At 44.1% G+C, this 15,830-nt stretch overlaps 1 protein-coding gene across 1 annotated transcript; it reads right to left on the reverse strand.

The window, feature by feature from the left end:
• Positions 1-13,205: 13,205 nt before the first annotated feature.
• On the reverse strand, positions 13,206-14,129 carry LOC115077722 (olfactory receptor 1L4-like). The gene has a single exon (XM_029580008.1). The coding sequence runs from the start codon at positions 14,127-14,129 to the stop codon at positions 13,206-13,208; it is 924 nt and encodes a 307-aa protein (XP_029435868.1).
• Positions 14,130-15,830: the final 1,701 nt, after the last annotated feature.

Here is a 15,830-nt window from a genome sequence, read left to right on the forward strand (position 1 = left end):
TGTCTCTACACTGACGGCTCTTTATCAATTGTAAAAAGTAATGCCATAATCAATGTTTCCTGGCAAGCTGGGATAGAATAATATTAGTTCTAGTAGACGCATAGGGGGAGAATGTGAAATAAAAGGAGTTGGGGTGTTCAGAGGACAACCTCAGATCGACCAAATGGCCACCCAGCATCCATCTGTCCAGATGTGAATTTATTAAAGGACCTAGTTTCAATAAGCTCTCACTGGTTTATGTGATCAGTGACATCAATGATACATAAAATGATTCCCTCTGTAACTACTACATTTCAGGTTATCGTATCATAGATAATCTTAAAGACAGTTGTAAGGAGCAGAAGATGGTACAATCCATTCATAAGAGCCCCCCTTTGAGATGTTGCCAGAATGGATTGCCCCTGCAGTAGTGTGTGGAGACCACTCGAGTCTCCTACAGAGTTTGGAAGAAAAGGGGGGGGGGGGTGGTGTAATGAGAGGGAGTGCTAAGATTGTGGGGAGCAGATTGCCTTGTGATTCTCTTTCTTCCCACATCCCGTGATCCCATTTGGAGGAAGAAGTTGTTCTCCTTTAATCAACTGTAAGACACTGAGAGGTTAACACTTAAAAGTATTTGTGCAGGTAACTTTTGAGTTACCTGGAGAATCCTCAATTTTACTTTCTTGCCTCTTTCAGTGACATAATTTTATCCAAGTAATTAGCTGGCTATAATTTATCAGAATAAAAAGAGGCAGGGTGGGATGCATTCTGGGTACATGGCTAAATGTTTTCCGGCTTGTGCCGATATTCAGAGCTAAATGTATCAAAAGAATGCACCACTGAATTCAGCGACCTACATAATAATCAAAAAAATCAGGAGCGAAAGCTCTGTCACTGATGTGTAATAGTAGTTAATAACAAATTATTCAATACTCTGATAATTTAAAAATAATTTCAATAACCTACACTGCGTGGAGTGCTGTTTTTTGCTGCTTTAAATCGTCCTATATTTCAATGAATGTATAGAAGGAGATAGAGGAAGGTATCATAGATTGTGTAGGTGTCCCAGCACCACTACTTTGTGGTTATAATCATCAACCATCCTCCTCCTCCGTGAAATTTTTTTTTTTAACTTTTTTTTGTGTGTGTATGTATTACTCTAATCCCGATGAACCTAAGACTCTTCCGTGGCTTAAAAGTCAGTCGATTTCTATGCGAAACTACAGCGGGTGAGGCTGTTATGAAGGTTGAAAATACTTTTCAAAATAATTTTCAAGAAGAGTAAAGATCAGACTTCCCTGATTTGTTGTTGGTGTGTGATATCCAACCTTTAGAGATGGTCCCGACACAAACAGTCTGTGTTTCAAACGTCCGTCTTTCCTCAGGGGAATATGTTGATGCTGAAAAACCAACTTGTTGGAATCTGAATCTCTCCATTCGATGATTCCACGAATAATCTCTGCTTTTACCTCATGAATGATGTTACTCTGACATCGCCTCCGGAAGGATAGTCTGTCGGTATACCATGACCCCTTTTAAATGTATCAACTGAAGCACTAATAGCCAATGAAAGGATGGAAAAAATTATGCCGGTCTATGACGTCAATGACCGACCTTGTAGAGAACTTTCTTGTAAAAAACTATCAAATGAGCAAACCTGAAAGAACTGTGTTGAAATCAAACGTCCTCCTGACTCGTCTTTTCACGTGGTCGGATGACGTGCCAAGTCGACCTGATAGAGAACTATGTGGGCATGGAGTCTCGCTACTTAGCGGACCCAAAAGGAAGTAGCCAGCTTTTGAACGTCCTCCTAGCGGACTGCTTACATGTCTAAACGGAACTTTAAACTTACTGCTATACTTCTGCGGCGTCTGAAAGACCCCGTGTAGATGTTAAGAAATCATGTTGGCATGTGTAAAAATATATTGTACTGAACAGTGTCCTAATGCCTCCTAAATCTGGATGTCTCAAGATGTTATTGTGTGTTTTATACACTACAGCAAGGTGTTAAAATTGAGTTCATCGTTCATGCCCTGGGGAACAGAAGATGTTAAAGTAAAAATCCAGAATGCCTCCCGGCGATTAAGGTGAATACGAATGTCACCCCCTCTAGATGATGGTTCAATGTGTTCTAACACAGTCCATTTTAATTCCGTGATGGTATGTCCCAAGTCTGTCAGGTGTTGTACCATTGGAGCCGTCATCTTGGCCGTAGTAAACCTTGATTTCTGTTCTCCTAGCCTGACATTGATTGGTCTTGTGGTGCGTCCTATATATAACTTGGGACACAGACAGATGATGGCATAAACCACGTTATTAGATTAGCAAGTTGTATTGCTTTTACGCCAAACTTTATATCTAGAAACGGGGTCCTCCCACAGCACCCCCGTTAAAGTTTGTGCACACCAAGTGCAGTGGCCACATGATTGATAGCCAACTATTGTTTCTCCACTCTTAAAATTGTCAATCTGTGCGTGGACTGTTTCATCTCTGATATTCCTACCCCGGGACATGGCGAACATAGGTGGTTCTTTGAAGATATTGTGCATTGATAGTATATGCCAATGCCTATGAATGGCTGTTTTGATTATACTTGCTGCTGTAGATTGTTTCAATACACATGTTAGATGGCTATCTTCCTTCGTTGGTTTATACAGTAAAAGTGCTCCACGATCACTGAATTTGGCTCTTTTATATGCTATGTTGATAGCTCTGTGTGGATAACCTCGCTCCAAGAATCTGCCTGCAAAAATATCTGCTTGGATTTCAAAGTCTGTCTCAGTAGAACATATTCGTTTGGCTCTAAAAAATTGACTTAATGGGAGACCCATTTTGAAACTATATGAATGATGACTGGAAAATCTTAATAGATTATTCCGGTCTGTAGGTTTCTGATGAATGGTAGTCTGGAGCCTCCGTTGATTGATGTTAATTGCCACATCCAGAAATGTAATTTGTGTTTTTGAAATTTGAGAAGTAAATTGCAGATTATGATCTACTGTGTTGATCCATTCCAAAAAAGTATGTAACTGTCTCTGGTCCTTCCCAGATGAAAATGATGTCATCTATCAAGCGATACCAACACTTACGGGCGGATTTTAAAAGCCCTGCTCGCGTAAATCCGCCCGGATTTACGCGAGCAGGGCCTTGTGCGCCAGTGCACCTATTTTGCATAGGCCGCCGGCACACACAGAGCCCCGGGACACGTGCAGGTCCCGGGGTTTTCTGAAGGGGGCATGTCGGGGGTGTGTCAGGGGCGGGGCCGAACGACGCGGCATTTTGGGGGCGGGACGCGGCGTTTCGGGGGCAGGTCCGGGGGCGTGGTTTCGGCCTGGGGCGTTTCGAGGGCGTGCCCGCGCCCTCCGGAACCGCCCCTGGGTCGAGTCTCGGCGCGCTAGCAGCCCGCTGGCGCGCGTGGATTTACGTCTCCCTCCAGGAGGCGTAAATCCGTGGATAAAGGGGTAGATTTTTTAAAAAAGCGCGTTCGCGTATTTTTGTTTGCGCACCAGGCGCAAACAAAAGTATGCTGGATTTTATAAGATACGCACATAGCCGTGCATATCTTCTAAAATCCTGGATCAGCGCGTGCAAGGCTGCCAATTTTGGGCAGCCGGCACGCGCCGAGCCGCGCAGCCTGACACCATTCCCTCCGAGGCCGCTCCGAAATTGGAGCGGCCTCGGAGGGAACTTTCTTTCGCCCTCCCCTCACCTTCCCCTCCCTTCCCCTACCTAACCCACCCCCCCGGCCCTATCTAACCCCCCCTACCTTTATCCACAGATTTATGCCTCCCAGAGGGAGACATAAATCCACACTCGCCAGCAGGCTGCTGGCGTGCCGAGACTCGACACGGGGGCGGTTCCGGAGGGGGCGGCCATGCCCCCGAAATGCCCCGGGCCGAAACCACGCCCCCGGGCCCGCCCCCGAAATGCTGCGCCCCGCCCCCAAAACGCCACATCATTCGGCCCCGCCCCCGACACGCCCCCTTCAGAAAACCCCGGGACCTACGCACATCCCGGGGCTCTGCGCACGCCGGTGGCCTATGTAAAATAGGCTTGCTGGCGCGCAAGGCCCTGCTCGCGTAAATCCGGGCAGATTTACGCGAGCAGGGCTTTTAAAATCCGCCCGAAAGGTAGGGGGGGGTTTAGATAGGGCCGGGGGGGTGGGTTAGGGAGGGGAAGGGAGGGGAAGGTGAGGGGAGGCCGAAAGAAAGTTCCCTCCGAGGCGCTCCGATTTCGGAGCGGCTTCGGAGCGGCCTCGGAGGGAACGGTGACAGGCTGTGCGGCTCGGCGCACGCCGGCTGCCCAAAATCGGCAGCCTTGTGTGCGCCAATCCAGGATTTTAGAAGATACGCATGGCTACGCGCGTATCTTATAAAATCCAGCGTACTTTTGTTTGTGCCTGGTGCGCAAACAAAAGTACACGAACGCGCTTTTTTTAAAAATCTACCCCTTAATGTATTGCCACCAGGTAGATGTATATACCTGAGTGCTTTCAAACTGAGCAACGTATAAGTTGGCTACCGACGGTGCTAAAGGGGACCCCATGGGTATACCATGAATTTGATGGTAACAATTCTCACCAAACCAGAAATAATTGTTGTGTAACACAATTTCTGCTAACTCTAGCAATGTATGGGATTTGATCCTCTCAGTTGAACTTTGTTGGTTTAACGTTTCTTCTAATATCTCCATTGCTCTGGTCTGAGGAATATTGGTGTATAATGAATTTATGTCCATGGTGATCATGCTCATGCTCTCCCAGTGAATTCGTAGTGCTTCCAAGTTTCTCAAAAAATGAGCAGTATCTTTGATGTATGATAGAGACTGTGCTACATAGGGTTGCAAAAAAATGTTTATAAAGTTGGCAACCGGTTCTAAAACCGACCCGTTTTGCGACACTATAGGTCTAATAGGAGGAGCAACCAAGCTTTTGTGTATCTTAGGAACTGAATATATGACTGGTCTCCTGGGATAAGTTACCATTAGGTATGCTTTCTCTTTGGAAGTCAATCTCAAATCATGTTCTACCACCTCTTGAACTTTAGACCTAAGTGTTTGCGTTGGATCTCCCGTGGTCTGTTGGTAATATTTGGAGTCGTTGAGATGAACCATTAAATCCTCTATGTACTTTGCCCGATCTTGTATCACCACGGTGCCCCCTTTGTCTGCCGGTTTGATGATAATTTGTGTGGCCTTATTTAATTTTGCCAATACTTCTTTCTGCGCTGGTGGAAGATTGTGGATCCTCCGATGAAAATGGGATTCATAATCTACTAAGTCTTTTAATACGAGGGCTTGAAACGTCTGAATGTGTGGGTCTACAGGGCCCGGTGGTATCCAATTGGATTTGGGTTTCACTACTGAGGGGTCAAATTCCACTGTAGGTTTGTCTGAAAAGAACAACTTCAGATTTAACTTGCGTATAAAACGCTGGATGGAAATGCGGCTTTCAAAAGCTGAATATGTGGAGGTTGGAATGTAAGAAAGTCCCTGATCCAGAACTGCTATCTGGGAGTCAGTCAAGGGGGTAGAAGATAAGTTGACTACTGATGAAGTCTTTGTGCTCAATTCTTCTTGATTCCCTTGACTTGCTATTTGTCATTTTTTTTGTAGCGTGGGTCGTGATGATACTGGCCCTCCGCGATTGACTTTCTTACCTCTCCACTGATTTGACCAACGGTTTCCTTTGTTGGCAGTGCCCGAGTACTCTGTGGAATCTCCTGTGATGACAGCTTTTGGTCCTGGCATGATGTGATCATCTCCTTCATCTGTGCCGCTCGAGTTCTCGTCCGACGAGAAAGTGAACCGGAACTTCTTAGATTGTGTTTTAGGACCCATCCAGTGATATACCCTGTCCAATTTATAATCTGTTTGGTCTCTTTTTAATTTCGATACTTTAACGCTTTTAATGGATGTCCGAAATTCATCCAACGTGTTCTGGAATTCTAAATGTTTATCCTCCAATGTGGTGATTGAGGGATCTGCTTTTATTTGTTCCAAAAGTGCTGTAGTCTGTTCTGTGAGATCTTTCGTGCTTACCTTGGATCTATTGATAATTAATAACATTAGATCCAACGAACATTTATTAAGTATGGCATACCAAGTTTTAACAAATTCTGGATCTTCGTTGAACAACATTGGATCTTTAAGCATCCGGAGGCCTCTAGGTATAATCTGCAATTTAACATACTCTATTAGTGTAGCGTAGGGATGTGAATCGTGTCCTCGATCGTCTTAACGATCGATTTCGGCTGGGAGGGGGAGGGAATCGTATTGTTGCCGTTTGGGGGGGTAAAATCGTGAAAAATCGTGAAAAATCGTGAAAAATCTAAAAATCGAAAAATCGCAAAACCGGCACATTAAAACCCCCTAAAACCCACCCCCGACCCTTTAAATTAAATCCCCCACCTTCCCGAACCCCCCCCAAATGACTTAAATAACCTGCGGGTCCAGCGGCGGTCCGGAACGGCAGCGGTCCGGAACGGGCTCCTGCTCCTCAATCTTGTTGTCTTCAGCCGGCGCCATTTTCCAAAATGGCGGCGAAAAATGGCGGCGGCCATAGACGAACACGATTGGACGGCAGGAGGTCCTTCCGGACCCCCGCTGGACTTTTGGCAAGTCTCGTGGGGGTCAGGAGGCCCCCCACAAGCTGGCCAAAAGTTCCTGGAGGTCCAGCGGGGGTCAGGGAGCGATTTCCCTCCGCGAATCGTTTTCGTACGGAAAATGGCGCCGGCAGGAGATCGACTGCAGGAGGTCATTCAGCGAGGGTTCCGGCGCCTCGCTGAACGACCTCCTGCAGTCGATCTCCTGCCGGCGCCATTTTCCGTACGAAAACGATTCGCGGCGGGAAATCGCTCCCTGACCCCCGCTGGACCTCCAGGAACTTTTGGCCAGCTTGTGGGGGGCCTCCTGACCCCCACGAGACTTGCCAAAAGTCCAGCGGGGGTCCGGAAGGACCTCCTGCCGTCCAATCGTGTTCGTCTATGGCCGCCGCCATTTTTCGCCGCCATTTTGGAAAATGGCGCCGGCTGAAGACAACAAGATTGAGGAGCAGGAGCCCGTTCCGGACCGCTGCCGTTCCGGACCGCCGCTGGACCCGCAGGTTATTTAACTCATTTGGGGGGGGTTCGGGAGGGTGGGGGATTTAATTTAAAGTGTCGGGGGTGGGTTTTAGGGGGTTTTAGTGTGCCAGCTCACGATTCTAACGATTTATAACGATAAATCGTTAGAATCTTTATTGTATTGTGTTCCATAACGGTTTAAGACGATATTAAAATTATCGGACGATAATTTTAATCGTCCTAAAACGATTCACATCCCTAGTGTAGCGCCATGTAATTCTGACCTGATCAGTTTCTTCAATAGTCGTAGATATTCATCCCAGGCTGATTCTTGGTTGATAGTACTGGGGTCTGTGAGAAGGGACTCTTCTTTTAGCACATCGGCTACTTGAGCTTCTGAAAATCTAAAAGTATGTTTCCATGTTTCCATGGTGTGGTGTGAAGAATAAACTGTGACAAACCAAATGTATCAAAAGAATGCACCACTGAATTCAGCGACCTACATAATAATCAAAAAAGTCAAGAGCGAAAGCTCTGTCACTGATGTGTAATAGTAGTTAATAATAAATAATAAATTATTCAATACTCTGATAATTTAAAAATAATTTCAATAACCTACACTGGGTGGAGTGCTGTTTTTTGCTGCTTTAAATCGTCCTATATTTCAATGAATGTATAGGAGGAGATAGAGGAAGGTTTCATATATTGTGTAGGTGTCCCAGCACCACTACTTTGTGGTTATAATCATAAACCATACTCCTCCTCCGTGAATTTTTTTTTTTGAAAACTTTTTTTTGTGTGTATGTATTACTCTAATCCCGATGAACCTAAGACTCTTCCGTGGCTTAAAAGTCAGTTGATTTCTATGCAAAACTACAGCTGGTGAGGCTGTTATGAAGGTTGAAAATACATTTCAAAATAATTTTCAAGAAGAGTAAAGATCAGACTTCCCCGATTTGTTGTTGGTGTGTGATATCCAACCTTTAGAGATGGTCCCGACACAAACAGTCCGTGTTTCAAACGTCCGTCTTTCCTCAGGGGAATATGTTGATGCTGAAAAACCAACTTGTTGGAATCTGAATCTCTCCGTTCGATGATTCCGCGAATAATCTCTGCTTTTACCTCATGAATGATGTTACTCTGACATCGCCTCCGGAAGGATAGTCTTATTATTAATTTTTGTTTAAAATTTATAGGCTACCTAAATATATTCATAAAATCATAGATAAAATAAAACTGGAGAAACATTCACAGATAAATGAAACAATTCTTTTGATCACCCAGGGCTCTAATAGACTCTACTATGGTCTAAAATTAACGTCAAGCACCTGTTTGAAAAGTTTAATATCAGTCTCCATCTTAATCTGCAGTGGAGTTTTATTGCAGAATATGGGACTAAAATCCTAGAATCTGTAACCCGCCCCAGAGTTTAACCACCTCATCATATTTCATTTGTACAGAGCTTTCTCAAAACACCAAATTGTTTTATAAAAGATGTTATGAGAAACCAGCTCTGTTCATGTCTGATATCTCACCTCCAGACAGAACATAGCTTTGATTTTGGATTCTACATTTTCTATTAGGGATGTGCGAAGCCTGAACCTGTTGGTTCGGGCTTCGTTTTTGGCCCGGCACAGGAAATCTCGTATTTCCCGCGATTCGGGCCTTTAAAACCCGGGGAGACCCAAATTTTGGTTAAACTCCCCGTTAGTGAGCACTCTTCAGAATATGACAAAGACGTTTAAGTAACTGACGTGATGTCACAATGGGAGATATATAACAGGAGAGATGTCACAATAAGCAAACTCATATGTGTGATGTCTGTAACCTCACCCCAGTGTGCTTATTCTGCACGAGTGGGGTCATAAAATAATGTGTTTCTCTTTGGGGCTTGAACCACTCACTGGCTAGCTCTTTCATATTCCTTTTACTCAAAGGGCTGGATCCTTTGTAGGTGTGTGTATGGGGGAAAGTGGGGGGAAAGTGGGGTGGAAGATATATTTCCAGGGCCCAGTGAGACAGGAGTGACCTTTTCACACATTATTTCTTGTCCCTTGTGCTCCCTTGGGGAGGGATACGCTTTTCTCGACACTGTAGACACTGAGAGTACTAGAAATAAGAGACAGTGGACTCTGGCTGAGTGTCCAAAATCAATATCTTTATTGGTGGGTAATCAGATGGAAATTGGCAAACCAACTAAATTATTTTAGTTCCCATGGGTGACTGTTACTGTTCGGCAGGGGAGAAGAAAAACAACCAATAAGGGCTGAATGGCACGGTCTGGGTAAAGCAGATGGGCATGGGTGTAGCTTGCTTATTGCGGCGGTTACTTCCCCTACTACCCATAACTAATCAAGCTTGATATTTCACTTGGTTGCAGCTCCATCACTGCTCTCTACATTAATGGTGGGGGTGGAAGGGAAATAGAACCAAAGAGCTAAGAGAAACAGATAAGTATGAGAAAAAAATGTGAAGCTTGCTGGGCAGACTGGATGGGCCGTTTGGTCTTCTTCTGCCGTCATTTCTAAGTTTCTATGTTTCTATGTTTCTATTATCATTCTGTCTGTACTTTGGTACAAGGGCAAAGGAGACACTATCCAGGGCTTGCATTAATGAGGATCCCTTGTTGGGATGGAAAAACCCCTTCTAACTGGCCAAAAATATACTACACAGCCTCTGCACAGGATTCTTAATTATCTCTCTTCCCCTGGGTGAAGTCTCAGATTTTTTTTATTTTTTTTTTTATATTTTTATTAATTTCAAAAATAACAGAGGATATAGACAGAACATACTGTTCAGATAGAATACATCCAGTATAGTTAAAGATTACAATATCTCAATAACTTTAAAAGGCAATATGATACAACAACCATAATCTGGATTATGATCTAGGCAATCTGGGGGAACAAAAATGTTATACAAAGCAGAAAAACAAGGAAATAAGACAAAAATTTTTGCTTAAAGCCTTAGAGTTAACTGGACTTCTCTCACTATGCCTTACCCCCCCCCCTGTAGGTTCCTGTGAGTGGGAGTCTAGGAATACTCGTAACTGATTTGGTTCTCTAAAAATATATCTATCGTTGTTAAATACCACAGCACATACACATGGAAAACGTAAAGAATACTTAGCTCCCTTCGCCCTTGCCTCCTCTCTCATTTCAAGGAATTTTTTTCTCTTAATCTGAGTGTTCTTAGTAAAGTCGGGAAAGATTTTTATCGGATATCCATAGAATTTTAGTGTTTGATTTTGAAAAAAAGTTTTCAAAATCAAGTCTCTTTCTGAAGGAGTAGATAGTTGAACGAACAACGTTGCTCTATCTTCCACCACAAGATCCTGTGATTGTTCCAATATTGCGGTCAAATCAAATGTAGCTTCCTGATCTCGGCTGTTTTCTCCTTGATTTAATGCAGCAGCAGACTGTGTAAAGTAGTATATCTTTTCAATTTTTGGTAGATCTTTTTCATTCAGCTTTAAATTATTCAAAAGATAACTTCTGAGTAATTCTCGATGAGAAAGCAGACGCATTTTTGGGAAATTAACAATCCTTATATTATTCCTTCTTAGCTGGTTCTCTATTGCTTCCATTTTCTCTTTTTGAAAATTATCTGATTTTATTAAATTCACTTGTATATTTTCCACTTTTGTGAGTTTTTTCTCCATTCCTCCAACTTCAGACTCCATTTTTTCCACTCTTCCTTCAAGGACCTGGTTTTTAGAAATGCTCTCTTTTACCATGGTAGTTAGGGATACAATTGCCTTTTCCATAGAGGAAATAGCTTTTAATATTTCTTCCAACGTTGTTTTCGATGACATAGATTTAGAGACTCCACAAATCACCCGAATACTCCCCTCGTCCCTCTCATCCTGCAGGGGGTTAGCACTCTCACCGAGTCGATACTGCGGCTCCCCCGGTTGTCCCCTGGGGCCCGATCTTTCTAGGCCCTCCGAGGGTAACGGGGTATCCCCGTCCCCTCTCTGGGGTTCAGCCTCACTGGGGGTTGCCGGCTTCATCGCTAGCAGATCTGATGAAATTTCTATGAGATCTTCCCTTATACTCGGTGGGGCTGGAACGGATGGGGCGCCGGGACTTAATGAGATCTCCGTGGCCAAGGAGCTCAGCGTCTGCTCTTCGCTGAGATTTCCAGCGGCCGCACTCACCGGCTCTGAGACCAGTCCGGGAAACGCTTCGTCTATCCGAGGTTGTCGTACTGAGGAAATCGGAGTCGAGGTAATATTCTTTATTTTAGCTTTACGCTTAGTATGAGGCATTATGCTCTAAGGAAATCAAGTTATCCAGGAAATTTTTCGCCAAAAGAAAGAGCACACCTCGGAGGCACAGCGTTCCCGTTCACTCTTTGGCGGCCATCTTGCCCCCGAAGTCTCAGATTTAACTCAGATTTAGTATTACTCACAGATTTCCTTGGTCCTTCTTGATCTTATGCACTTCACAGATCCCAAGTTGAGAAGGGATCCTGGAACATGTAGCTTTTTTCATGTTTCTTACCAGGGTAGGAGTTAGAGGGTAGCAAAACTCTCCCTCCCAGATTTTCTAACAAAATGTCAGCCCCCCAACCTGATATTAGCACCAAAGTTGTTCCTTGTGGTGGGTCACCAGCTCATGGGAAGGTCTTCCCTATTCCTGGGCATCCCAAGAACAGGGCTCCCCATTCCCTGAGTCCAAGAAGGCCCAGATGTCTCACAATGCTCCTACCATGAAAATTACAAAATCTCATAAACAACCCAGAGGGAAAATGCCAATCAGCCAGTGATTGGACTGAAAGAGGAAATCCCTCCCAACCCTGGTCAGGACCACCAAGCAGGGCTTGCTTGGATCCTCTGACTGGACTTGGATAATCAACTCAAGACTCCTCACTGTCCCCATAGCTCCTCTTATAAGCTGCTTTTGATAATTCTCAGGAGATGGACCATCCCAGCACCAACCTATACCAGACTGCTTTCTGAATGTCACATATTATATTGGCCTTTTATTCAGAAGAGAGATATCATATTGGAGCTAAGCAATGTTCCCTGTTAAGTTCATGTCAGACCATTGATACCTTTCTCCCTTCCAGGCACACTATAGACATTCTGTATGGTAAACCATGTGGCCCAGTGAAGTACACCTAGTGGGAAGGAAGGTGTTCCTGGTCTCTTGTCAGTCTTACAGCGACCTTTGCTTGTAGCTCACTGGACTGATGTCACATGGGGCTGTGAGTCACATGATGTGTTTATTTTTATTTATTTAGATTGTTATATTCCACTTTTATGATATTTCCATAGCCCCACAGGGTTTACAATCTAATTTTGTACATGAGGGAACAGAGGGTAAAGTGACTTGCCCAAGGTCACAAGGAGCAACAGTGGGATTTAGCCCAGTGCGCTAACCACTAGGCTACACCTTCGTTCCATGTCAGAGTGCTGTAAAACTTGCAGTGCGTCCAGGACTGAGAATACCAAGGGAGTGGGATTTTACTGAACTCAGAGAACGAGATCTGACCCTGCACAGATTTCTCAGTGAAATTATATCTGGATCATGAAAGAAAGATCCCTCTCTGACTGGAAGGGTTTGCAAATCTGTGAAGCTATTCCTGTATCAGCTCTCTCTGAGATTTTCACAATGAGTACTGGAGGACTCTTATTTTTTATTTTAGTGGGGGGGGGGGGGGTATTGGGAGCGGGATTAACCTGGCAATGTCTCTCCCTCCTTTCTGCTTGCAGCTCAGACAAAACTAGAACTGGGATAATGCACTCTGAGTGAAGTAAGGGAAAGGGCCATTTCTGTTATGGGTCCGAAACTCTGGAACAGTTTGCCATTAGAACTAAGACTGCAGGTCAATCTAAAGAAGAAAGACTTAAAAACATGGTGCTTTTTACAAGCTTACGGAAATAACACCCAGGTTGATATTTAAGTCCGTAGTTTTCTAATTGATTTTATTTTATATTCTTATCTATATTAATGATAATTTAATGTTTTTTTATTAATTTTACTATTTTATTATTCTTAATTGATTTTTACTGTATTATTCTGTTCTTAATTGATTGTAAACCGTAAAGATGGAACCTTATGTTCCGGGTAACGGTATATAAAAATTGCATAAATAAATAAAAATAAACTATGAGCATCCATTTGCAACTCTGCAGGGATATTTCCTCTTTTTTAGCATCTACCTCCCTATGGCCATCCTCACTGCATTTTTAACCTCCTTGTTCCTCAGACTGTAAATGAGGGGGTTCAGCATGGGGGTGACAGCTGCATAGAGCATGGCTAGGATTTTACCTTGCTCCTGGGAGTATGATGAGGTGGGTCTCAGGTAGACAAAGAAAATGGAGAAATAGAACACAGAGACAACAGTGAGGTGGGAGGAGCAGGTGGAGAAGGCTTTACGCTTCCCCTCTGCAGAGCGGATCCTCAGGATCGAGGAGATGATGTAACTGTAAGATGTAAGAGTCACAAAGAAGGCAGGGACTGCCATTAATGCAACTATAACAAACATTATGCTTTGGATGGTGGCCGTGTCACTGCAGGAAAGCTTTAACAGCGGTATGAGCTCACAGAAGAAATGATCAATCACATTAGAGGCACAGAATGAAAGGTGACTGACAGAAGCTGTGATCAGCTCAGATAGTAGAAAGCAGATGATCCAGGAAGCAACTGCCAGCAGCAGACATAGTCTGTGATTCATGATGAGGGAATAGCGCAAGGGGTCACAGATTGCAGCATAGCGATCATAAGCCATGGCGGTGAGGAGGAGGGCCTCAGTGCAACCAAAGTCCAGGAAGAAATAGAGCTGCACCATGCACCCAGCATAGGAAATGATCTTATTCCTTGAGAGGAAAATCGCCAGCAGTTTTGGGACAATGTTAGAGCTATAACAGACGTCTGTTAGTGCCAGGTTACTGAGGAAGAAGTACATGGGGGTGTGCAGGCGGGGGTCAGCACAGGTCACTGTGATAATCACAAGGTTCCCCAGCAGGGTGATCAGGTAGATGAGCAGGAAGACCAGGAAGAGAGGAACCTGCAGCTGGGGATTAGCAGAAAGTCCCAGAATAATGAATTCTGTCGCCGTCGTCATGTTTCCCACTTTCATTGTGACCACCTCTCTTCTCTTGGGGGTATAAGAAGAAACTGGAATTGATGTATATGTTAAGTAAGATTTCATTGAGTTCCAGATGCTGCAATGTATGGACAGCAGAGAAAGTCACCTTGCAGTCATTAGCAATGCATTGGTTATTTATTTATTTATTTATTTATTGCTTCCTTCTTTTTATCCGCCCATCAAGATAGCTTTGGGTGGAGTACGAATGTAACATAGAATACAGAACATGGTTTTGAACAAAGGTGAAATACAACATAAAATTCTGATTTTTGTATACTCAATATTTTTCTTATATCAATTATTTTTTATTTCTAATTTTGTAATCCAAATAAAGAAATAAATAAAAAATTCAAATATAACAGATGACAAAGGAAAACAAAATAAGAGACATTCATATTGAAATATCAAACTGAATACATATTAAAAGCCATAGCTCATAATTTATACAACTTGTCAGGTAAATGCAGAAACAAAAAGTCAAGGTTTAGCCTATTTCCTAAAGCCTAAATATTCTTTAAGCATTCATTGTTCTTTAGGGATTATAGTCCATAATCTGGGACCAATACAAGAAAAGGGTTTTGATCCGGTTTCAAACAATCCAGCATCTTTCACTGAAGGAACACAAAGTAAAGCCGCTTGGTTATAGCAGAAAACTCTACCCAGAATATATCTCTCGAGGCAATTAAATAATCCAATATGTTTTTGGTAAAACAATGTCTTAAGAACCAGGGAGAATGAAACTGAATTCTGATGGATAATAGAAGGCAATGCAATGATTACAGAGCCGGAGAGATATCACCTTGGGCTTGAAGGTTTAAGGGCAGCCTGGCTGCAGTGTTTTGAATAAGGTGAAATCTATCTAATTGCATTAAGGCCGGAATATAGGGGTAGATTTTATAAATTTACACGCGCGCACTTTTGTTCGTGCACCAGGCGCGAACAAAAGTACCCTGGATTTTATAAGATACGCGCGTAGCTGCACGTATCTTATAAAATCTGGGGTCGGCACGCACAAGGGGGTGCACATTTGTGCAACCTGCGCGCACCGAACCCGGCGCACGCTGCCTGTTCCCTCCGAGGCCGCTCCGAAATCGGAGCGGCCTCGGAGGGAACTTTCCTTCTGCCTCCCCTCAACTTCCCCTCCGTTCCCCTCCGTTCCCCTACCTAACCCACCCCCCCGGCCCTATCTAAACCCCCCCTACCTTTGTTAGCAGATTTACGCCTGCCTCTGGCAGGCGTAAATCTACGCATGCCAGCAGGCTGCTGGCACGCCATCACCCGACCCGGGGGCTGGTCCGGAGGCCTCGACCACGCCCCCGGGCCGGCATCACGCCCCGACACGCCTCCCGTCCCACCCCAAAATTTGCGCCACCCACCCGGCACGCCCCCTTTGCAAAGCCCCGGGACTTACGCGCGTCCCGGGGCTTGCGCGCGCCACCGAGCTTATGCAAAATAGGCTCGGCACGCGCAGGGTTTTTTTTTAAGGGTTACGCGCTTAACTTAATCACGTAACCCTTTTAAAATCCAGCCCATAGTGTGTTGCAGTAATCAATGCATATTATATATCAGTGCATGTATAATTGATGCCAAATCATTCTCTATCAGATCAATTCTCAATTTGTGAATTTAGTATAGACTGTAAAAACTTGATTTTACATATTTAATCTGCATTTGCTGATTAAATATGTTGGA

This window comes from Rhinatrema bivittatum, chromosome 16 (assembly GCF_901001135.1).
Source record: "Rhinatrema bivittatum chromosome 16, aRhiBiv1.1, whole genome shotgun sequence".
Taxonomy (NCBI): Eukaryota; Metazoa; Chordata; class Amphibia; order Gymnophiona; family Rhinatrematidae; genus Rhinatrema; species Rhinatrema bivittatum.

Bases quoted from the DNA above. Each gene is read 5' to 3' on its own strand.
- LOC115077722 (XM_029580008.1), bottom strand. From the start codon at position 14,129: ATGAAAGTGGGAAACATGACGACGGCGACAGAATTCATTATTCTGGGA.